The 26,001-nt window shown below is 32.7% G+C and overlaps 1 protein-coding gene across 1 annotated transcript in view; it reads right to left on the bottom strand.

Moving 5' to 3' along the window:
* Positions 1-22,250, bottom strand: part of LOC134719236 (protogenin-like) — a 43,931-nt gene extending 21,681 nt beyond the window's left edge. The window contains exons 1-10 of the mRNA XM_063582242.1: positions 22,040-22,250; positions 13,223-13,558; positions 9,489-9,633; positions 6,743-6,909; positions 5,430-5,558; positions 4,339-4,485; positions 3,940-4,097; positions 3,135-3,264; positions 2,132-2,269; positions 563-721 (exon numbers count right to left, since the gene is read on the bottom strand). Coding sequence (XP_063438312.1) covers positions 563-721; positions 2,132-2,269; positions 3,135-3,264; positions 3,940-4,097; positions 4,339-4,485; positions 5,430-5,558; positions 6,743-6,909; positions 9,489-9,633; positions 13,223-13,558; positions 22,040-22,106 — 1,576 coding nt within the window. The 5' untranslated portion in view covers positions 22,107-22,250. The remainder of the gene's footprint in view (positions 1-562; positions 722-2,131; positions 2,270-3,134; positions 3,265-3,939; positions 4,098-4,338; positions 4,486-5,429; positions 5,559-6,742; positions 6,910-9,488; positions 9,634-13,222; positions 13,559-22,039) is intronic.
* Between the last annotated feature and the right edge of the window lie 3,751 nt (positions 22,251-26,001).

Below are 26,001 nucleotides of genomic sequence, written 5' to 3'. Positions count from 1 at the left end.
TTACTTAAGTTAGAGTGCGAAAACTAAAAGTATTCGGATGACGACGACGACGACGATGACGCCAACGTGATAGCAATATACGACGAAAATTTTTTCAAAATTTGCGGTCGTATAAAAAGTATGGATATTAGACGTTCACCTTGCACGTAAGTCATGTAATTCTCTTATATAACTATCATTTTGTCAATATCCTACAGAAACATAGCTCTAGGTGAGGACTCTTAAAGTTGATTGGAACTAGAAAGTATTACAAAAAAAAATTAATTCATGGATAGTTTCTACCATAATATTCTATGAAGTCTTTTTCAAAAGGCCTAAAATAAAATATAATTTGTTCCCCAATCCTGGCCAATCCTGCAAAAAAGGTTTGACTAAAAAAATTTGAAAAAAGAAAATTATTTCCCTACCTACCTACCTACCCACACCTAGCTTGGCAGGGTCAGGATTGGGGAAACAAACAATATATAAATTTAGGCCTACCCTGCTCTGAAAGGAGAGAGGGCTTTACCAGTTTATATCTGTTCCTCCCTACAATGGTATATAAATTAGAGTAAATGCTTACCATCTTCTAGTGTAGCCACTGTGACTGGATCTGACTGTTCCCCTGCCCCACACTTTGATGTATAGGCTAACACAAATACTGTATAATTAGTATAAGGTACCAGATCTGTGAACATCTTCATTGTATCTGTTGCCAACATCACTTGTGTTTCTACATTACCTGGAAAATAATAAATATGATACAGTATAGCTGACTTATATTAAACCTTAAAGTAGATTCGTGGTATACTGCCATCTTGGATTGCACAATCACAGTACTAAATCAATCTAGTTATTAGCCCAATAGACCACTTTTGAGTTCATCCGTCACCGGAAAAAACTCGTCAATTATACGCGCCTTTATAACCGTCATTTGTGCGTTTAGGGGCGTCGTCACTTCCCTTCCAATGTTGAGCAAGTGGTTGGAAAACTATAATTCTATATTGTACGAATTAGTCGGCAAATTGAATTCTCAAAATTGACAATCAACACTGCTGTCATTAGGGAATTGTCAGTGGTACCTACAGAGCAACCATTATGTCTAGTTTATCCTGCACAAAGACGATCACTAAGACGCTTGATGAACGTAAATAATGCAGGGATACAGGCGACCCCCTCTATCTGGTAAATGACGTCATAAAGGCGTCCATAATTTTTTGACGGTGACGGATGAACTCGAAAATGGTCTATTCAGCAAATTTGCAAACAGGTTTGCAATTTAATGGTTAGACTGTTCATTTATATAAATAAAACTTGCTAATTTATTGTATTATTCAAAATGTTTTAACAAATATCAAACTTTTGGATATCTAAAATCATTTTTTTCAAATGAGCCATTTAAGGCGAGATAACTCTTTTAGTACAAAATTTATACTGGGCTAATAAGGATTTTTTTAAATTTTTATTTGTGGCAAGAAAACAATTTCGGTGACACCATGTTTTCTTTTTATTTTCTTAAATGAAACCTATCTTCTGACAGTTTATTTCAAAATTCTATCTCATAGAATTTTTTGTATGCCATCTTATGTGTTTTTTCATGAACAAACTAACCAAATTAAGGCAATTTTCAATGTTTCATAGCTTGAAAAATAGCACGGTGACCCATACTTTTTATTATATTTTTCAAAAAAGCATAGTAAAATCTTCATTTCGGCAAATTATAAGAAAATTCTGTCTCAATTTTTTTTTACTTATGATCTACCTTGAATCAAATTTCAGAAATCCTTGTATTGTAGTTCCTGAGAAAAATGTGATGAAAATTTTCAACTTGGGTATCATGTTTAAAATCATACAAGTGTTCTGTAAACAGGAAGTTATCCAGTGATGAATCTGAAAACGCATTACACGGTAATTAGTTGACTTATATCAAGCCTGAAACTAAATTTCAGAAATCCATGAAGTGTAGTTCCTGAGAAAAATGTGACAAAAAAATTTCATGTGACTGAAGGAAGGATGGATGGATGAATGGATTGAAGGACAGACAGAGGTAAAACACTATACCCCCTTTCTTTCAAAGCGGGGTATAATTAAGTAACTTTATTTTCATTTTACCAATAGTCCTTTAGATTCTGAAAAGGCAAAGTTGACTTACTTCCAGTGTCTGCCACTTTCATTGTGACAGAGTACGCCAAAATGGGACATTTCTTGTTAGCAGGTCTATACCATGAGACTTTTATACTTCTACTGGACACTGCCTCAGCGCTGACATTTGGTTTTCCAGGGGCTGTGTCTGTAATTACAAATAATCAGTTATGTTGAGTCATTCACATGAATTTACTCAAATAAAAATTCCTATTTCAGATGAATATATTACTGTGGATTCATTCACTTTCATAGTTTTAGAAAATCTTCGCAGAAATCTAATATCCGGGTTTTGGTAAAGTCTGCATAAATTCCTTTACAAAATTTGTAATACATTTAACATCTTGTATCTAGGCCACACTTAAAAACATTTTGGTTTGCCCAAACCCTACCCAAAGGTTGAGACAGTGGGTAGGTAGGTAGGCATTTTCTCTTTTTTTTTTCTTCAAAAAATATTGAAAGGATTTTTTTTAACTTTTAAAGTCGTGTTCTACTGGAATCAATCAAGCATGGATTTTCTGCACTCTCACCGCAATTATTTCATTTGCATGTGCTGTTCAAACATCCTGTTTAAACATACAAAAGTTTTTCAATTGTATTTTTCAATTTGGTGATTTTGATTCATTTTAACACTCCCGAAGTGTTTTAGAATTATTTACAGGCATTTTCAACTGGTATTTTATGAGAGGGAATATCAGCCGTAGTTATACATTTCGTAATTTGTAAAATGTAGTATAATGTATACTAAATAAAAGAACATGAATATTTTATTGCATATAAATAATAAAATATTTGGAATGAGTTGGCTAAGGTACGAGTTTACATATATCCACAGCAACCTCCTTCAGAATATTCTGGAACTGGTTCATTCTACAATTGTAAAACTTCTTCAAGTGTAGAATTTAATGAAAGGAATGTAAAAAATACATATTACAAATAACAATATTACATTTTACAAATTAAGAAATTGCATGTTTCAAAATAAGATTATATAATTATGGCATTCAACCTACCGTCTTTTTCAATGAGAAGCCTGGCGAATGCTGATACAAAGTCAACACTGTTCTCAGCTATACACTGATAATACCCAGAATCCTCCACTACCGTCTGCTCTATCACCAGTTGTCTCCCTTCATCTTTTATCTGTAACAAATAAAATTGGAATAATAATTTGTATCCTTTTTATGAATTTGAAAATATATTATTGCAACTTTTATTGTATCATAATACGACATCACACAGTTTTGAGAGATTTGAACCATGTATTTTCATGTCAGTAGTAATGTTGGCTCTTTTCAAAACTAGCTCTAACCTTTTTTATTGGGAAAATATGCGTCATTTTTAGAAAATTGGGAAATTAAGAATAACCCATGAATTTGACTGAAAATCCAATTTGCAGACCCCCTTTCAAGAGTCAAACCCTTCTTTGAAATAAGACCTGCACAAAGTCATTTTAGGCATGGCAAATGTTTAAATGAGTGATTTTCAGTTTGTTTTTATGCACAATAAATACTTAGGTTGCACTGCTGTTTAGGAAAAAAATGATGTTTTGGGAATAATTTTAAACCATTTTTTTTTACAAGTCAGGATTTTTCTCCACGGTAAATAGCCTTAATCCTCTGGTAATTTAAGGCAAACTATATCACAGCATGTATTTAGAAGATGATTTTTTTACTCATATATATTAATCAGTGAGTTAACTACACAGAACAATAGCAATTGTATAGATCTATTCAACGGAACAAAAAAGCAAACAAAAGCTCAAACAGATTGACCAATCAGAGACGACAATAGAAAACTTTAATCAATAACTCTTACTTTATATCTGCCATGAGTGTTGCTGATTAACGTCCTCTGTCCATCCTTGTACCAGGTGATCTTAGGCTTAGGAGATCCTTCTGCATCACACGTAAATATAATAACACGTGACCGGGGAAACTTCTGGTTTTTAGGTTTCTCTATTATTACAGGTGGGGCTACAAAAAGATAATAAATAATTAGTTTCTGAAGTTAAATTTAAATTTATAAATTAGGGCTTATTAATGTAGGTAAATTTTAATAAATTATTTGTTGTTTCTGCAGGTAAATTTTAATGAATTAGTTGTTGTTTCTGCAGGTAAATTTACAATATTAAACTAGTTGTTGATTCTCCAATAATTTACAATAATAAGATATAAACTATTTAACATTTATTTTATATGTTAACAATAGCCTTACTTGTAACTACGAGGTTAGCCTTAGCAGTAATCAAAGGTCCATTTTGACTAGAAACTTCACATATATAACTGCCTGTGTCTTTCTCTTCCAATTCTAACAGTTTTAGATTTGTCCCCTGTAACACGGCTTTCGTGATGTTTTTACCATCTAAAAAATACAACAGAAATTAACAACAAATTCAAAGTTAACACACACCAGATATCATTTGGTCTCTGGTGAAAAGTTGTCTAAATGTCCATGATACCACATCTTCTTATTTTGTCTGATTTGTGTTTTATATTTTGGCTATCACCATAAATACATAAAATATATATATATATATATCTCTTTTAAAATTACTCCTTATACTGCTATATTGGTGTAGCCAATAGTCAAACCTGTGTTAATAGGTCAGTCAAGTTAAATCAGGTTAATTCATGTAGACAAGTGCAACCATGGAACCACCTTGCTTGTTTTTAGGTCGCTGTATAATTTTAAAACTCCAATACACTCAGCAATGTTATATAAGTTTTCTTGTTTCAATTATTCTACATTTGGTTTTATATACAACTTTCGCATTTTCGCAATAATAAAAACCTGGCATTAATATCTGAATTTACAGTATCAGAGAGTTTTGGTCAATTTCTTTTCTACATTCACATTTGTCAGAATTAGCTCCTTTCAAATAGGTTTCAATCCATTCTGTCCTTTCAAAAGTGATAACTTCATGTGTTAGGCATGAAAAATGCTCAATTTTTATGGAGGTGTCTATCAGACCAATTATTATTGCTATCTCATGCATTTAATGTGGGTTTTTTTTAATGTCGTTTTCATATTGCAATGTTATAACACTACTGTCTCAGGTTAGGATGAAGGTTGACGCCTGTTTAAATGTTTAAATCAGTTAACAGCCAGTTTTTCTTTTCTCATATATTTTCTTATAGTCATTTTGGGGCTCTTTGAGCTTGCGGTTCGATGGTAAGGCTCTGTGAAGGCTGAACTATGGCCTATAATTGTTTACTTTTACACATTGTGACTTGGGTGGAGAGTTGTCTCATTGGCACTCATACCACATCTTCTTTTCTATATTGTTTATGTAACTTTTTAATTACCTTCTCTTCTCCATTTAACAATAGGTCTGGGACTACCATCGACCAGACATTCTAGCACCACTGTTTGACCAGACTGAGCAACTGTATCTGATGGTCCAGCAACTATCTTAGCTGGTCTTGGTTTATTCCCTGTAATAAATATTAAAATTTATTCTATTCCCTGTAATAAATATTTTATTTATTCTATTCCCTGTAATAAAAATTAAATTTATTCTATTCCCTGTAATAAATATTAATTTATTCTATTCCCTGTAATAAATATTAAATTTATTTTATTCCCTGTAATAAATATTAAATTTATTCTATTTCCTGTAATAAATATAAAAGGAGTAGGGGCAAAATAAAATGTTTGATAACCATTTCAAATTGGCACATAATGTTCAGAAATGCATAGGGTCAAAAAATATAAATTAAAAACAGAAAGATTTTTATCTGATGACGTCACAATTACATCATAATATGTATTGTTTTCACAAAAACGATGGAAAATACAGAATTTATGCAGTTTTTTTATCAATATTTCCATTGAGGAAACATCCTGCGCAGCTGAGAAACAACAAAATAATTGAACAGAAGCTTTATTATAACTTTTGGCATAATCTCTACAAATATAAAGTTATTTCTTGGGTGCGCACATACTTTTTTCAATCTAAAATATACTTAAAATTTGATGAAAAAACAAGGAAAATCACGAAATTTAACAAAATATGCAAATTAGGTCATGATTCGTTGCCATGGTAACTTGTTTGATGTCAATTTTGTTTTGTTTTTCTTAGTACAAATGTACCTTATACCTTAGTCAAGTTTTCAGTAATTTAAAAATATGTATGATAACTTTTAAATTTGCAGTAATTTTTATGGCCAAATAAGGGCCTTATTGCCCCTACTCCTTTATTCTATTCCCTGTAATAAATATTAAAATTATTCCTTCAGTGTATGTTCACTTGTGGTAATAATGACATTACCTACATTAAAGTTTCAAACAATTTTATTCAGGGTTTCAAATTAATGCGGATAAGGTTTGGATCCTATCTTTTCTAGGAGGGGACTTTTCATTGTTTTAAATATTGAAAGTCAAGTTCCTACTATTCTTTATACTGATGCTTTATACAGACAGAACCCTTGATTTCTCATGCAGGAACTGTCGTTAGCATTTTCAATGGTTCTTGACCTTTTATTATTTCAAGCAAATAAGAACCCCCTGTTTTGTATATATTGTGTCAAAGGAGAATCTTCTGTTATACGAATACACAGACAAAATTAACGTCAAGAAAAAATATTTACAAACTGCACTTATTTACTGTATGTTGTACCTGATTTGACTGTGAGGTAGGCTTCAGAACTTCTTTTCCAAGTAATACTATTAACTGTATCGGGGAGATGATGTAGTCCCCCTGAGGTAGCATGACAACTGTATTGGCCCGCATCGTCTGCAGTCACATGTAAAATCTGCAGAATCCCTGAGTTTATAATGATATACCTGGGAAAAAAAATAAAACACAATAGTTTGTCTATCTTTTTGTGTTGGATTACAGTCATTTACCAATAAGTCTTCTCTGTAAAAGTATGATGCAAAGGTCATGATGCTTATTATACTACCACATTTTTGAGGAAATAAATATTTCTTTTTAGGAAACAAACTAGGTGCTGTAATGAGTCTGTGTGGCTGACTGGGTGCACTACGTTTGCACGCATTTGTGGATTAAAATGTTTTACGTTTGCGAGCAGCTTTTGATTACGTTTGCGCGCATTCATTTTACAGGTAAACTCAGGTAAAATATAATTTTGAATTAAATCATAATTAAATAATAACTTTTCATTGACGGAACTTTCAGTATACTTTGGATTCATTTTTATTCGTGGTATACCAATTTTCATGGTTTTCGTGGGTCACAGCGAACCATGAATTTAAGAAATCAACGAAGAATAATCCCGATAAATGTGTAAGAAGTCGGATGTTTATTTCCAGTTATGGTATGCAGTTTTAGTATAGTGTTGACTAGCGATAAACATTGTAACATAAAACGTGTTTTTTATTAAAAGATACAAGTGTTTTAATTAAATCAATAAAAAATATATCCAATATCAGTGATAATTTACTTTTTAAAATCGATTAAAACTGTTCATGGAAAATAACTGCAAGTTTTTAATTACCGTGTCATAGTTTGGTTAACTAGTGATTAAAAATCAATAGGATTAAGTACGGGATATTGCCTGTAGGTAATAATGTTTATGACAGGAATATTCATTTTCACACCTTTGACTTATATGACTGTTTATTATATCGTGATTAGGGAAATGAGCTTTCAATCATAAAGTTTTGATTGTCTCATAGAATCCCTACAAGCATTTATAAATTGTAAAACAAACAAATAATTAGTTGTCTTTGTCCATTATTGTAATAGAAGTTTTCAACCTAAAATGACCAAGCGAGGATTTTGACAATTCAAAACTTTTTCAATGAATTCCTTCTTTTTTGTTTGTTTTATTATTGATCAAACCAAGGAGGTTATATGAGCTTCTAAATCAAAAAGGAATACACGAATTACGCATCTGATTTTTTTTTCTTTTGTAATCAGCGATCCACGAATTTACGTATACCACGAAACGTCCTTTTTTCTCTATCCACAAAAAATTGATACCCACGAAAATAAATGAATCCACAGTACTGTACAAAATATTTTGAACAACTTTTCGCTTTTCATGTACTTATATTGGGACATTATATACCACTGGTATTAGCTCTCGTACCATCCAAAACAGAGGAAATTTACACTGTTTAGCTCAACATGATATCTTCGTAGTGTACATACAGAAACATTATGTTTAAACCAAGGATCGTACATGTTGACTTTAAAATCGCAATGCACAATGCATTTAAATCTGTGTTTCCAGATACTAGAAAAGACTGCTGCCGTTTTCATTTAAGCCTAAGTTGGTTGTGCAAAATTAAGAATCTAGGGATCAAATTTATTGTTTCATAGTGTGTTACGCTTTTTGATTAGTTTAGCCTTATATTTTATCGCGTGTTTTTCTATGTTGTGATGTTATACTATTGTTTCAGAAAAAGGGAGAAGGTTTGGTACCATTAAAACGTTTAATCCCTCTACAAATGTTTGCACCTGGCCTAAGTCAGGAATCTGATGTACAGTAGTTGTCGTTTGTTTATGTAATTTATACGTCTTTGTCTTTGTCCATTATCGTAATAGAAGTTTTCAATGAACACTTTTTTTTTGTAACTTGTTTTTTATATAGATTAGACTGTTGGTTTTCCCGTTTGAATGGTTTTACACTAAGTCTTGTAATTTTGGAACCATTTATAGCTTGTTGTTACTTTTATAAATTGTTATTTGGATGGGGAGTTGTCACATTGGCACTTATACCACATCTTCCTATATCTACTAAATCCGACTTCCACCTCCTCGTTGGTGAGCAGGAGACTTATACTAAAGAAAGAGGTACTTATATTTGTAAAAATAGAACAATTTAATGAATAAATAAGTATTATTATCTGTATTTTACCTGAGTTTACCTGTAAAAAAATGCGCGCAAATGTTATCAAAAGCTGTGCGCAAACATAATGATTTTTGCACGCATATGTTAATGCACCGGGCTGACTTTGGTCAACACTGGACACCCTCTAACAATGTTGATAAGAATTCATGACAAAAATCACTGTTCTGTTGATCTTGTATTGATCATCATTTTTTCTGCTTAGTTTCTCTCCATCTTCTTCAGTTTTTGTGGGTAAAAAAATCCTCATTTCAAGGCAATCACTCCTACTAACTATATCGGCAAACTTTGACTTGTTAGTAGATCTTGCCTTGCTGATCATTTTTGTGATTTAAAGCATCTATAATAATTTTCAAAATTATTTTGTAAATGACGAGCAATGGCAAGATGACTGCAAGTGAAAGGAGTATATACAATGAATAATTTACCTGCAAGTCAAAGGAGTATATACAATGAATAATTTACCTGCAAGTGAAAGGAGTATATACAATGAATTATTTACCTGATCACTGCAAGTGAAAGGAGTATATACAATGAATTATTTACCTGTCATTTGTTGCTAACTGGACTTCATCTTTGATCCATGTGTACAGAGGAGGGGGCACTGCTTTGATCTTACACTCGAACCGTGCCACGCCCCCTTTATCAACACTTTTATCTACAGGTTCAGAGCTATACTCTTTAGCTATGCCTAAAAATATAATAACAAATATTTATTTCTCTACAGGGTTTCCGAACTTTTGCTGTGCTGAAGACCATACTTTGACATATATTTATAATGGTTTACTTTTACAAATTGTGACTTGGATGGAGAGCTGTCACATTGGCACTCATACCACATCTTCTTGTATCTACTAAAAAGTATCTTTCTTTTCTTTATAACCATATTGCATATCATGTCTTCTTATAATTAGAAGGTCTTTCCAAGCTATCTAAGGAAAAGTTGAAATAGAATTGCAACTGTCATGTACTTGTAATTGAGGAATTAAGCAAGCTATAAAACCAGGTTAATTCACCAGGCCATAAAAAAGAATGTTTGTTTGCCAAAACGCTACCTACCCAGAAAAAAACTGCCTACTCAAATTCTTTTATTGTCCTGATTTGAAGAAGTTTTTTTTTAATCAGATAGACATGAAGACTTATAAACACCTGATACTTCAATTTCTCTTTTTGAAAAAAAAAAAAAAAAAACGCGTACCTACCTACCCACTGTCTCAACCTTTGGGTAGGCAAACCAAAATATTTTTAATTGTGGCCCCATTTTCTACATAAAAAAATGCCTGAGCCAGGTCAAGAGTATGACAGTTGTTTCCATTCCTTTGAAGTATGTGAGCTTTGCTATTGCCATTTGATAAGCAACTTTCTGTTTCAAATTTTCCTTGGAATTCAATATTTTTGTAATTTTCATTTCCCTTATAGACGTTTTACACTAGCAGCAAAAAATCAATGTTATATAAAAATAGATATTTTTTTCTCTAATAATACTGGTAAAACAATCGAAGAGAGTTAAATCCTCATTATAATGCTGCACCTTGTATTTTTATAAACACCCACAAGGTCACATGTCAATCAGCAATCTTTGAAGGTCATGTTGACATCAAGAAAATAGGCTTGTGGCACAAAATGTGTCCAATCATTGAATTATTATATATTTACATGCAAGTATAAAAAAAACAAAATTCCTTAATAATTACAACTTGTATAATATTGCCTTTCATGTAGAGTTTTTCACAATGTTTAATATTAATATTTATTAATATATTATTATAATTCATGAAAATAAAAATGTCAAATTATGCATTTTGACATATTTCTTTATTCAATTATTTTTTTTACAGCTGTTTTAAATTAGAATTTACAGATGCTATGTACTTTACAAAATCCTCAGTTACACATTCCTAATATTTATATTGACAAATTCTTAATAAAATTGCTAGCAAAAAAAAAAATTTTTACAGTTTTTTTTTCTCCTAAAAAGGCCTCAGAACTACTTAATTATTTATCCCTACAAGACTTGAATACTTTTTGTGGCTAAAGAAAAGATGTTGGTATATTAACCTCTTTATTAACTTATGAACATGTTTTGTTATTGGAGCAAGCACATATTCCCTTCCAGTACCTCAACACCTTGGCACTATTTCAGCCATAAGCTGACCCACAAATAAAAAAAAATAGTCCCTTCTCTATGCCCTGGAATATTGTACAATCTATATCAGTATTATCCTAATTATGATGTTTATCATTACAGAAACACAAATAAAATACACTTCTTTCTATTTAAGTTGCAAAAAATGTTCTATTTACAAATGTATTCTTCTTCACGTAAATGACCTGATGTGACCTTTCCTGAATGGGTCACACATCAGGGAATTATGGGGCTACATAGAGGGGTACTATTTACTCTTTGTTTACAAATATTTGATTTAAGATTATAAAGGGTTTTAAAATTGAAAATGTAAAAACATAGCTTAAAAGGAATTAAACTTTATGTTTGCCCTTCTAATCCGTTTAAGAATGTTCCGATAGAAAAAATGTGTTAATTTATAGGATTTTGACTTGTGAGATTTGGTATTGATTTTTCCTGGGCTATAAAAATTCCAATTCAATGTAAATTTAAAATAAAATTCAGCTGTAAATAAAGAAAGAAACATCAATTAAAGGGTTCATTCAACAATTTCATGCATTTTAGATTTTAACCTCAACAAATTATATAAACACTACAAATAATAAGGATTGTCAGTTTAAAGATTTATTTCAACATGTTCAGTGGAGATTAAATATTTTTTAACAAAATTATGTTTTGCAAAAAAATTATAAAAGGGTGATTTGCAAATCAGTTAGGATGTTTGAGTCAATTTGGTCATTAGAATTAAATCCAAACTCGCCCAATTTGAATTCATAACTGCCCTGTTTTTTATTAACTAATTTATAATTTGGGATCATGTTTTGTAAATGAAATAACAAAATAACTTATGAGATAAGATAATATTTTTTTATGTTTAAGGGTCAGTTGCTGACATGAATTGTCATTGATATGGTTATATTTATAAATTTACTATTTACAAATTTTTGATTTTTTTGAAATACTAAGGCTTTTCTTCCTCAGGCATAGATTACCTTAGCTGTATTTGGCAAAACTTTTAGGAATTTTGATCCTCAATTCTCTTCAACTTCGTACTTTATTTTGCCTTTTTAACTTTTTTGGATTCGAGCGTCACTGACAATTCTTTTGTAAACGAAAAGAGCGTCTGGCGTATACTAAATTTAGTCCTGCCCAGGTATCTATGATGAGTTTATTGGACAACCAGAAAAAAACTTTTTATTTGGTTTTGCCTATCAGCATGCATAATTGTCAGTTTTCAAAGAGTAATTGTCAGTCTTCAAAGAGTAATTGTCAGTTTTCAAAGAGTAATGGTCCTGCAGTTTTGACCACCAACAATTTTGCAAGGTGACTTAGGTCTAGGACCAACATAATTTTGGTATTTTTAAATAGAGATAATAGCAAGGACCAGCAGCTTTTCTTCAAGGACCAGCAACTTTTCTTCAAGGACCAGCAGGAATCAAATTATTTTGTGAATCAGTGATTTTTTCTTGAATACCTTTTTTTGAGTTTCTTGGTTGAGTTGAGGGAAATTTTTAAAGACCTTGACTTAACCCCCATGAAAAGTATGAATATATAATATATTTATGCATCCTTCACATGATCAAATGCTGAATTAAACCGAAAATTTTCTAATTGGTCAAAAATAATAATCTATTTTTAAACAGAGACCATAAATGAACATGCCGAAAATGTTGCATATTTTCATTACACTTTAGAATTTTAGGGAGAATTAACATGTCTGGCACTGGAGAGGGAGACTTCATGGTGAATTGAAGGATCCCATTTATACAATTATGCATTTTATGAATTATTTACTAAACATCTCGACCTTTTTCGATGTTTTTGTTCCTTCTTTTGGTTGACAACTTCTAAGGTGATATTTTCTTTTCTTCAGGTCTCATGAATGAATTCAAAATAATGTAAAAAGGAAAATTACAAAAATACTGAACCCCCCAGAACATTCGGAATTTCCAATTGGACAGTCTGTAATCAAATGGCAAAATGAAAGCACAACTACATCAAATGAATGGAAAACAAAGTTCTGTGCAGAAACATGATGTACAGCATGTTCAGTGGTTGTCGATTGTTGCTGTGGTTCATAAGTGTTTCTCTTGTTTAATATAGATAAGACTGTTGCCATATTCTATTCTGACCTAAACATTATAGATGTACTTACTTGCTACTTCAAGAGTGACCCGTCTAGCTATAATGCTGCCTATTTTATTCTGTACTAAACACTCATACATCCCCTCGTCCGATATATTCTTCTTCTTTTTATGCCATACACGTTTAAAGTACAGGGACCCATTCTGTACTTTCTGTATACGATTGTCAAAGTCTATTAATACACCATCCTTCCTCCACGTTATATTAGGAACACCATACTCGGAGGACTTCACCTCCACAGAACAGTTTAACAAAAGTTTGCCGTTCTTCTGTGCCACAACATGGTGGCCGTCCTGACTGTTGACCACTAATCCTGATAACAGTGGTTCATTGTTCCCATTGTTCCCTGTGATACAAACAAAAATAATCATGGTTAAAATTTGCATTATTAAATATAAAAGTTCAAATCATTATTTACATCCAGTTGATGTTATCACCAAATTAATGTAATTAAGTATCAAGTGGAAGAAATAGTCTCTTATATTATTTCCTTTGCAACAAATATAACAGCAAAGATCTTGAAATATTTTTCCTCCCATGGTCCATGAGAGAAATACATGGCTAACACTATCATTTCTATTGCAAAATACTGAAATTTTGCCAGTTCTATGCAAATTTTGGTGGTCAAAACCTTAGGGGCACCACTTTCTTAGAATAACAGTATTTGTTCCTTACAGAATAAAGGCCTTGCCTTAGGTAAAGAATATTTGTTCCAACCGGAACATATATTATGACATTGTTCATAACTATGTTTCCGGTGAAATGGTTAGATGAACAAATATATATGGACAGTGTGAATACAAGTTTAAAGATAAACTACATCTGCACTGAATACTTATATCAAGATAAATAGTCTGCACTGTTAGCCACTAATCCAATGCAATCTGTTCTCCAGGGCCTTAGAGTACCATTGTACCCTGTTAGCCACTAATCCAATGCAATATGTTCTCCCCAGGGCCTTAGAGTACCATTGTACCCTGTTAGCCACTAATCCAATGCAATATGTTCTCCCCAGGGCCTTAGAGTACCATTGTACCCTGTTAGCCACTAATCCAATGCAATCTGTTCTCCCCAGGGCCTTAGAGTACCATTGTACCCTGTTAGCCACTAATCCAATGCAATATGTTCTCCCCAGGGCCTTAGAGTACCATTGTACCCTGTTAGCCACTAATCCAATGCAATATGTTCTCCCCAGGGCCTTAGAGTACCATTGTACCCTGTTAGCCACTAATCCAATGCAATATGTTCTCCCCAGGGCCTTAGAGTACCATTGTACCCTGTTAGCCACTAATCCAATGCAATCTGTTCTCCCCAGGGCCTTAGAGTACCATTGTACCCTGGTGTATATGTATATATATTCTATCTTGGATGATTTAATAATAGAATGTTTAGGGGCCATATGCATGGTGGCATATTTTTAGGAAAACCAATGTATATATATTCTATCTTGGATGATTTAATAATAGAATGTTTAGGGGCCATATGCATGGTGGCATATTTTTAGGAAAACCAATGTATATATATTCTATCTTGGATGATTTAATAATAGAATGTTTAGATGCCATATGCATGGTGGCATATTTTTAGGAAAACCAATGTATATATATTCTATCTTGGATGATTTAATAATAGAATGTTTAGGGGCCATATGCATGGTGGCATATTTTTAGGAAAACCAATGTATATATATTCTATCTTGGATGATTTAATAATAGAATGTTTAGATGCCATATGCATGGTGGCATATTTTTAGGAAAACCAATGTATATATATTCTATCTTGGATGATTTAATAATAGAATGTTTAGGGGCCATATGCATGGTGGCATATTTTTAGGAAAACCAATGTATATATATTCTATCTTGGATGATTTAATAATAGAATGTTTAGGGGCCATATGCATGGTGGCATATTTTTAGGAAAACCAGTGCTATGTTAATATTTTTTACATTTATGGTGCTATTTTCTAAATTTTTCGGAGAATGCATGTTATTTGCAATACAGAGTGTAACTTGCCTAATCCAACAGCCGAGTATTACAACATTCTGATTTAACCAACACATTTTCAGGGTCCCAAAATAGGCTATGCTTGCAGAAAAAAACCTGAGTCTTGCAACACACTGCTTAATCTGACATTTTTTTCTGGTCCCCCAGTGTGTCCGTACACTGTATTTATGTATGTACTGGCAAATGCCTCAGATATATGAAGAACCCCTCGAAAGCTGGAAGGGTACAGTGGCATCCATGTACACTCACTAACGGGATTAATGGAGATGTGTCCCTAATGTATATTTATACGACAATTATTTTTACAAGGACACTCAATCCCCACCCAACACAAAGGGAGTGCTAGGACACCGGGAAGTCTGTTATTGTGGTGGAGCAAGCCGAAATACTCTGAGAGAGCCACGGGGCCACTCGGGGGAAACAGACAAACCAGATATATCAGAAGATTGATCTCCAGGTCAAAGAAGGGGACAACTTTGACCAACCGAGGCCCCAAATGTATCCATTCTAGTTTGAACTCCAGTCGGGGTACAAGAGATGTGTGTGAGAGGATAAAAATTAGCCTTCTAATGTACTGATATGTTTAGCACCCCGAGTGAGAATCGAACTCAGGACCTTCAGCACTGTAGCCATCGGTCTTACCAGTAGACCACGAACTTACACTGTATATAAAGATGCATGCATTTTTGTATGTGATGTATGATAGAAAAAGACATTATCTGACTTTAGTGCAGTAATGGAAACAGGACTCCTACAATTTTTAGTGTTGCATCACATTTTGTGCATAAAGTTCAATAAGTATTTTCACAAACTGTGACACTAAAAATATGATTATATCATGCACATCTGCTTATAACAATGAAAAAACAATTCATTTTTAAATTAAAATTAAAATCACTCCGAAAATGTGCAGATTATACTCATTGTAACCATGGATTTAAAAGAGATAAAAAATCTCCTCATAACAGCCAAACTGCAATGTACATGTACATCAAACTGTTTTGGACCTCCCACTTGCCAGCACTAAAAACAGCTGGAGGAGAACACTGTGACTTAACCATCATCATTGTGTGCTTAATTTCATATGCTCAAATAGTGTACACAATAATGAGATAGGATAACTTTTATATACAATTGAGCCTTAAGGGTAGGATAACTATTTAATTACAGCAAAAATCAAATCAAACAGAAATAACACAGCACAAATGTACCAAAATTTTGAAAAATAACTAAGTAACACAAACAATGTCCAAAATATGTGAAATATAACTAGAGATCTACATGTATAATACCAAACATTGACAACTTTTGGCATTTTAAATAATGTACAAAATACAATTCCTACTTTAAATGTTGCATATATTCTAAAATACACAAAAAATCTTATCACCAGTAACTACATGAGTTATCTTTCCTGATTGTGAACACTGTACTCATTGTCCTTATATTCTTCATCACTGAGATGCTTCTGCCCAACGGTCAAGAGGTCATTATTCAAACTGAGGCTAAGGTGAATGACCAAAGCTGTTTCTCAATGGTCATCCAATGAGCAAAGGTCAATTTCAGGTTAAAATCAATTTTGAACACTGAATACAAGTAATAAATTGCATAACTTGTCCCTTTCACTAACCTTTTAACCCTATTATAGAGTTCTATTTATAGAGCTCATTGATTATTGAATGGAAATACAGAAAGAAAATTTTTAAATGTTTTAATCTTTCCTTTTAAATGACATTTTCACAGATAGAATGAATAATGTTTCAAAACTTGCTAACAAGATTATCCTTTAGTTTTTTGGTGGGATTCCCGTTGTTCAGTATTTTGTATTCTATGTTTTGTTGTCTCTTGGTCTTTTTCTTTGTTTTGTCAATTGTTTTCTCTTTGTTTTCAACTTAGGAGTTGAAAGAGTGTCTACATATATGTCAATGAAGTTATTATTAAGTACATTATCTTCCTACATATATTATATTATCATCTATTAATAAACTACACTGCTATTGAACTAAATATGATGAAAACTGCCTATGCAATATAAGGTGTAAACTCGGCCAATACAGAATAACTCAGCCAATATGGATTTTTTTTCTGTATTGGCAGAGTTGACACAAATACAGGATTTCGGAACAATTCTGGTTTTGATTATGATATCGAAAGTCACAATAAACACAAACTGAAAGTAAACATTTGTTTGGAAGACGCAGTTTTCATTTAGTCATCATAAACATGCTGTAAAGATCAGTATGGTATATATTTCAGGCTAAAGACGGTCACATACATTTAAGAGGCATTTTGAAAGCAAATGATGGAATTATTTCAGGTTTTGGGAACCAGTAGATTATCACAAAGTTCATTTCTTGACAACCTCGGACTGTTTACTTTTGCTTTTTTTTTGGTAAACTGTCATTTATTTTTAAACCCGAACCAGTAATATGCATTCTGTAATTATGCAAATCTTCGTTCTTTGGTAATTTGGCTTATGGACATGATGGAAAGTTGTATCATTTTCAACTCCTACCCTCTTTTTTTTTAATACCTGTACCATTTTGAAATTAACCCAGTTAAACAGAACACTTTCCTTTAAAAGAGTTATCCCCCAAAACACTGGGTTTCTTGTGATCATTACTTAATGTACAAGGCAACCGTTAACGTTATAACCTTAAAATTATAATCTCTTTTTTTTGTAAAATCATTGATTATGATTGCTTATCTGCTTTTTTCAATTGATAGTACTTGCAAGTCTTTTGCTAAAACAAAAGAACTTGCATGTCCACTCCTATGGGTGGGCAGAGTGGACAAGCTAGAAATTTTACCCACCTGGTGCCCACTCCACCTGTGGACGGGTGGACAAAGCAAAATCCACCTGAGCTGTAGATATAATTTTTACATATTGAATGATGAAAACAATTTAACAAGCCTGGGCTGCTGGGCCTGAGGTCAAAATGGGCCAGGAAAAATGGTCTTTTCTTACGACAATTTGCTAAGAGAGTTTTAGTGTTGTGTTGTCAGAAGATTAAGTTCTTCTTTTTTATATTGATCACTTTGATGAAAAGTTTAAAAACAATAACGATAGAAATATAAAATCATAAATGGCAATCATGATTCATGTACAAAAATCTACATGTTGAACAATCCAACATGTAGTACATGTATCCTTATCCTATTAAAAAAAAATTCTAATGAACTTTTCACACTTGAACTCCCATCTGTTACACTTATAGTGGTGTTTTCCAACTACAATGAATCAGTAAAAGCTGTGTTAAAAACCCCAAAATCTCTCCAGGGTCCCTTTGAAAAAAACAAACCGACATGTTCATGCAAGAACATGTATGCGTCTGTGAGGTAAAATAAACAAATTATCAACAATACTGTGCTGCAAATTTATCAAATTGCAATTAGTCTCAAAACAAAATCCAGAAACCATACTAACATTTCAGCAGCCAACCATTCTGACAATTCTGTACATCAAGTGAAACTAGATAACTTATTTTGAAATAATATTTATACATGTAACAGGCTATTATGTGAACTGAAAAAAAAAAAATTCAAGTTCAAATAATAGCGTGTTACATGTAGAACAGTCAAAGTGTTTGACAGCAGTAATCACTGGCCAGATTAAAAGATTGAAAATGCAATACAGTACATGTACCACCATATCTTTTTATTGTTATAGCAAACATTAGGAATTTCTAAAGAATAAATGTGTCAATATACATGTACACTGTACAGTCAATTGTAAAATGTAAGAGCATATTTGGTGCCTAAAACATGTACAAATTTACATAGATTTTAAAGGTACTTTATGCACATTCATTTGTTCTTTCCACCATACATTATGTAGTGTGTATCCTAGTCATTTTTTATTTAGGTTTTTGGTGGCAGATGTAATGCGTTTCCTCATCAGATTTATCTAGGATTCTGCCACCAAAAACCTAAATAAAAATTTATGAATCCAATTGGTGGCAGGACACAGTGCAGGTGTTGTACATGTTGCCATGATAACATCATGTATCAGAAGCAACAGTAGTGGCGGATCCAGCCATTTATTTTTTTTTAAAAGGGGGGGTTTTCAACCCCGAGTAAAGGGGGGTTCAAACTATTTGATCCTATTCAAATGCATTGATAGACCAAAAAAAGGGTGGGTTTCAACCCCAGAAACACCCACCCCCCTTGGATCCCCCACTGAACGGCTCAAATCTATCATTGTTGGGCTAATTCTGACAAGTGAATTGGCATATACACTTCAAAATGTTGGGAGTCACAGAAAAGCAAGATCAATGATTGATTGATTGATGGTTGCTTACCATCCAGTGGCAAATATTTCATGCATATTCAGGACAAGAAAAATTAACAATGCATACAATAGGTACATTTAGGTCCTGAAACAGAGTATGCAGGTCAGGAAAATTAAGACTGCCACTGGAAATTGAGGGAAAATTAGAGCAAGATGAATGAGTAGTCCCTTACAGATGTCAAAGAAATTCTATTGGTTTCCATAGTTATCATGGTCATAGCTACAATACTGTCTTCTTTTCCTTAAGGTTAATTATCTGTGTGGATCCAGCTAACAAAACTAGTTTAAATCCCCCGACCCTAGAACTTTTTTTCTATTTTGATAAATTTACAAAAAATAAAATCTTGAGGACTGTGAATTCAAATAATTAAATTCATACATTTCTGTCATGATCTGAATTTCCATCAGAAGTATCTAATATGGCTAAATTGCAACAATTCATAACAGAATGCAAAAAATTCAACTAAAAACATACATGTAACACCAACATGACTGTTTATTTTATTACCAAACACATGTAATAATTAGCACTTCAAATTCCAGTAGAATCAATTTCAGTAAACAAACGTTTTTTCCAAAATAAAAATCTAAAACAACAAAACATTGGAGCCTACCAACCCTACAGGGTATATAGTTAGCAGCGATCCACAAGCCAATGGCCCCTAAAATTTGGTGTGGGCTGCTTAAATTTCTGCTTTTCTTGTATAGGGCTACACATGTACAAAATGTGGGCTACATAATTTTAGCTGTGGGCTACCATTGCCAAAATCTTAAGTTCTATTCCTGCCCTATCTTTTAAAAGTAGGACAGTAAAATGTAACTATATCTTTATGTGGCCTCATTTGTTACATTACATGACAAAATTTGTCATTAGCAGCATATCCAATTGGTCCTGTGTTAATTTCAAAAAAGGCACATGTGGAGCAGGATACCCCTACCCTCCTAGGGCACCTGATGAGATCCCTTTAGGTGACAGGTTAACTTAGTCTTATTCAGTTTTAACTTACATGTAAGCTTTTAATGTTTTCTGGACTTTTAGTTTGTCTTTTGGAGTTGTCAGTTCAGGGGCGGATCCAGCCATTTTAAAAGGGGAGTTCCTGACCCAGGATAAATTGTTTTTTCATTATTTTGTACATTTATAAATTTGGCTGTTTAAATAGTTTTCTAAAATCAATTGTTTAACATCTTATAATTTCAGAGCCTTTTATATCTGACTATGCAGTATGGGCTTTGCTCATTGTTGAAGGCTGTACATTGACCTGTAATTGTTAATTTCTGTGTCATTTGGTCTCCATTGGAGAGTTGTCTCATTGGCATTCATACCACATCTTCTTTTTTATAGTGTATTTATACATTTAGATGAATTAAAACAAAAGGTGGTGAGAAGTACATTCTGTTTTAATAGGTGAATAATCTTCAATTAATTATAATAAAATGCTTTTTCCTAAGAATAAATGTTTTTAAATACAATTTACATGTAACATTATATTGTTTACAAATATTTAGTGCACATGTAAACAATACTTTAGCATGAAATTTAATACAACTTATACAATATACATATGCAAATAAGACTATTAAGTTGCATTTAATTTCATAATAAAATATATTGTTAATATTTATTTTATTTACTGATAACGTTTGTCAACAGATTATTTTTATCAATCGATGCAATAAAAAAAAAGCACTTTGAAAACCAATACTTGGCTGAAATTCAACAAATCTTTTTTTGTTCATATGCAGATTTTAAAAAAAACAATGATAATTCTTCTCATTAACTTAATTCTGAAAAAAGGACCTCAAAATGGCTTCTTTTATACCAAGGTCACCAAGGCCATCTCTGATGACCTATATAACTGTAATGAATTAATGTGTGGATAACCAATCATCTTCCAGAACATCACAAAAAACAAAAATCTTTTATTTTATTTACACACAAAAAATCCTATATTTGTAGTAAATTAATCATGTAAACAATTATCCATGTACAATTCAATTTTTGTAATCTTTTTTTAATTCTTATATGAAATACACATGTTTTTTTGTAAATTCGTAAATTTTTATTTATGTCAATATAAACAGTTCAATTTTAACATAATCTTGATAAAAATGTTAATCATCACATACTAATCTTGTTTTGTTTTCAACCATTTGTTTATACAGCTCTTTCGTCATATCTTTAATATTTATTCATCTTGACCCCATTTTCGCCTCTCGACACCAAGATCAGGCACAAATTCCATTCAGTGGTAAAAAAAAATCGCGAGAAAAAATCAAAACATGACCCAACTAAATTGGCATAAATTATTACAATCCATTCCGAGTCATGTTTCGTGTCCCAGAATAATATTAGGAATAAGACTGGGACATATATTGATGTCTTTGGTGTGGTCAAACTCGGACAAGCCAAAAGGTGAACAGAGAGGGCACAAATAAACTGCGGCCATGTTGATTTTGTTGGAGCGGGGTGACCGATATCAAAAATTCATGTAAACATTATATTCATTATTTAAATAAGTAAATTCTTACCATTTGCAGGTGTAATCCAAAAAACTACATATAGAATACCAACAATATACAAACAGTGGGTCGCCATAAATGAGAAACCATGAGGATTTATAAAGCGTTTACATTGTTGTTGTGAAAAAGCTGCGAGCTGTGCATGAATACACGCACTGAACCGTGTCACAACCCGTAATCTTTTAGCCTTGCGCTGTTCATTGAGATTACCGGAAAGTACCGCCGGATTATCATGAGAAAGATGTAAATTAGATAAAGATAGCTATATGAAACAATTTATACTACTTTTTTGTAACGATTTATTTCATAAACAGTCATAATAACATTGAATCATAGTCTTTAAGCATGCGCAAAATATTGTAAACATAAAATAAGCAATACACAAATATTTGGGTGTGTCTGGGTAATGGAACAGCGCGGTGATATCGGGTCAAGCTACTGTACTGTTGAAGTGACCATGTAATTGAACGATTTTCACTTAATTTTCTAATTAATTCTTGAAACCATCGAAATCATCCAGGAATATTATTCGTGAATAAAATACAAATCAATGCACTGGATTTAAAATTACAAATGTGCTTTGTAAGTCCATTCATAAAATTCTTTATCGGACTGTTTTTACAACTATTTCTAACAGGTATACATACCGTTAGTACCCACTAGAGCCAGAACTGTACAGTATATGTTTTATTTGTATTAAACAGAATGTTAACTTATATTTATCTGGTATAAGTCAATTTAAGGAGCTAGCTATTTATAGTGACTTACAAAACCGATATTTTTTTCTCGAATGAACTTTTAAAACACTGATTGAATTTCTTAATTTCACATAATAGTAAAGATAGGAGTCTGAATACTGGGTTCAACGGTAAAAATCTTTTGATTCTAGTCATTCTGTTTGCGGAGAAAAGATCAAGGAACTGTCGCATTCGGGATGGTGCATTTTTTTATATGAATATTTTCAAGCAAATGGCACAGATGTGTTGCACTAATCTCTGTTGACCTTTGATACACGTACTTTGATAACAGTATTCGATCATGATAATTTATTTTGAACGTGCAAAACTTACTCTTTCTGACGATCATAACTTGAATGAGAAGAATTATCAGACATAATTTTTAGATTTTTATTCGTGAAATCACATATATGTATCATGTGTATACGAGGGTTTGGATGGGGTTAAATTATTAAAAAATAATGCCCCTAAAAAATGATGATTAGAGAATAATGGTAAAAAAAATGAAGATTAGAGAAAAAAGGGGTTATTTTTTTTTAGATTAGAGAAAAAGGGGTGAAATTAAATGTTTACAGAATAAAAGACCCCCCCCCCCCCCTAATCCAGACCCTCGTATACGGTGTAAAGTAGGAACTTCTTTTTTACTTTCTCCACTTTGCTAGTTTGATGTAATTATTACAATTACACCTAAACTCAAATGTAATTGATTACATATTAAATTGCTTTAGATTACTTATAATTACTTTGTATACTTTAGTTTACTTATGCTTACATTGTATACTTTAGATTACTTATGATTACATTGTATACTGCGGAATTACATTAAACCTTTATAAACTTTTGATCCTCACATAAAAAAGCTGATCTGAACCAAAAAAAATGTGTTAATATCTTAAATATAAACATGTTTTTTATAAAAAAAAAGTAGAAAAGTAGCACTGTAGTATCGGTATAATTTATGTTATTTTATTTGACAGATTGATTCAATCTTTTTTCTTTCAATCTTCCCCAAATTCTTTCTCATGTTTTTAATTGCCTTGTCAAATTCATCACTTGAGGCCATAATAAATAATAGGTTTGTTTGCCCAAACGCTACCTACCCAAAAAAAAGCTGCCTACTCAAATACTTTTATTGTCCTGATTTGAAGTTTTTTTTTAATCAAATAGGCATGAAGACTAATAAACATCTGACACTTCAATTTCTTTTTTTTGGAAAAAAAAAGAAAATGCCTACCTACCTACCCACTGTCTCAACCTTTGGGTAGGGTATGGGCAAACCAAAATAGGTTTAAGTGTGGCCGGAAGATAAAGAACTTGAATCGTTAATCTGACCAAGGAGACATAATTCGGACAATTTTTTAGTGAATAACTGAACTGTCGCTAAACAGGGTTGTTTCATTATCTTTATCAGAATGGATTTTGTTGTCTTATAATTTGTACTGTATTATCACCTTTCTTCTTCTTTTGACTCTGTCTGTTTTATGTTGAGACGGCACTTCTCACCGTCTTTCATTTTTCGTTCTGCATTTTCGATTTTTTACTCGTCGTCTGCTGTCTCCACAGCAGCTGTTGAAGTAATTTACCTTTTTTGGCTTTATAGATATTTTGATATGAGCATCACTGATGAGTCGTATGTAGACGAAACGCGCTTCTGGCGTACTAAATTATAATCCTGGTACCTTTGATAACTATTTACACCACTGGATCGATGCCACTGCTGGTGGACGTTTCGTCCCCGAGGGTATCACCAGCCCAGTAGTCAACACTTCGGTGTTGACTAGTCCGAGATTACTCTGACGTCCGACGGCTGTTTAGCCAGACAAGCTGGGGCCGTGGGACGTCAGAGCTTGTCCCATATCAAAAAGTGGATATTTGCCCACCCAAAAGAGATGCGCTACTTGCTCACTTCTTGAGCCGACTGAGGGCCTTGGAATTATATAAATCGGGCATCAATCTCTTCAGTTTTCATTTATCTCTTCATTTATGTATGTTTCAACTACCTGCCAAACCTTTAATTTTCTATATTGTAACATTTTTCACAGAGACTCATGATTTCTCCATGTTGCCTTTCGTTTTCAAAGATTATCACGTGACCACGAGAAAACAGTGCAAATGACCATAATGTAACACCTCGTTCATTTACGCTGTGTTACCTAAATGTCCGAGAGCTGCCGATTGTTATCGTGGTCGGAACTAAATGCTAGTTAGAAAAAACGTGGTTGCTTCTAAATGTTATTCATCGATCTCCTATAAAGGAGGTAACAAAATATAAATATTTGCATATTTGAGTCTCGAGGCCACGAAATCTCTCGTAACGTGACATCCATTTGAAAGTGAAAGTCAAAAATGGAGAAATCATGGGTCTCTGTGAAAAATGTTAAAATATAGACAATTAAAGGTTTGGCAGGTAGGTGAAACTTACATAAATGAAGAGATAAATGAAAACTGAAGAGATTGATGCCCGATTTATATAATTCCAAGGCCCTCAGTCGGCTCCAGAAGCGAGGAAGTAGCGCATCTATTTTGGGTGGGCAAATATCCACTTTTTGATATGGGACAAGCTCTGACGTCCCACGGCCCCAGCTTGTCTGGCTAAACAGCCGTCGGACGTCAGAGTAATCTCGGACTAGGTGTTGACATGAATATCAATTGTGTGGTCATTTTTATAAATTTCCTTTTTACAAAACTTTGATTTTTTTGAAAACTAAGGATATTCTTATCCCAGGCATAGATTACCTTAGCCGTATTTGGCACAACTTTTTGGAATTTTGGATCCTCAATGCTCTTCAAATATTGACCCTGAAATACTAATACAAATCAGTATAAAGAAAGATAACTCTATTCATTTTACATACCAATATCCGAAATAATCAAATATTTCCTACTGGACAACTATGTTTCTCTATGATTTTTACTTATGTCACAGGGTCATTTGGCCACATGGTTTTATTCTATTTGGGCTGATAAGTGACTAGTATAAGCTTTCCAATATTTTATTCACACTGAAAATACATTAATAAATGAATTACAATTATGTAATTAAAAGTTTCCTTATAATTTGGACCGTGAATTTGACAGGCAAAACATGCAATAAAAGGCCTTTAAAAGTGAAAATGTGCTTACCTGAAAATAGGGAAAAAGTTATAGATCCCGCAGCTCTAATGTGCTGAGTAAGTGTGAATACCCGTATTTTTACGGGTAGACAGTATATATAGTACAGACAATTTGTGGCGG

Source organism: Mytilus trossulus, chromosome 5 (genome assembly GCF_036588685.1).
Source record: "Mytilus trossulus isolate FHL-02 chromosome 5, PNRI_Mtr1.1.1.hap1, whole genome shotgun sequence".
NCBI classification, from domain to species: Eukaryota; Metazoa; Mollusca; class Bivalvia; order Mytilida; family Mytilidae; genus Mytilus; species Mytilus trossulus.
The sequence above is the reverse complement of the archived record's forward strand: the minus strand, read 5'-3'. Positions and strand labels throughout refer to the sequence as shown.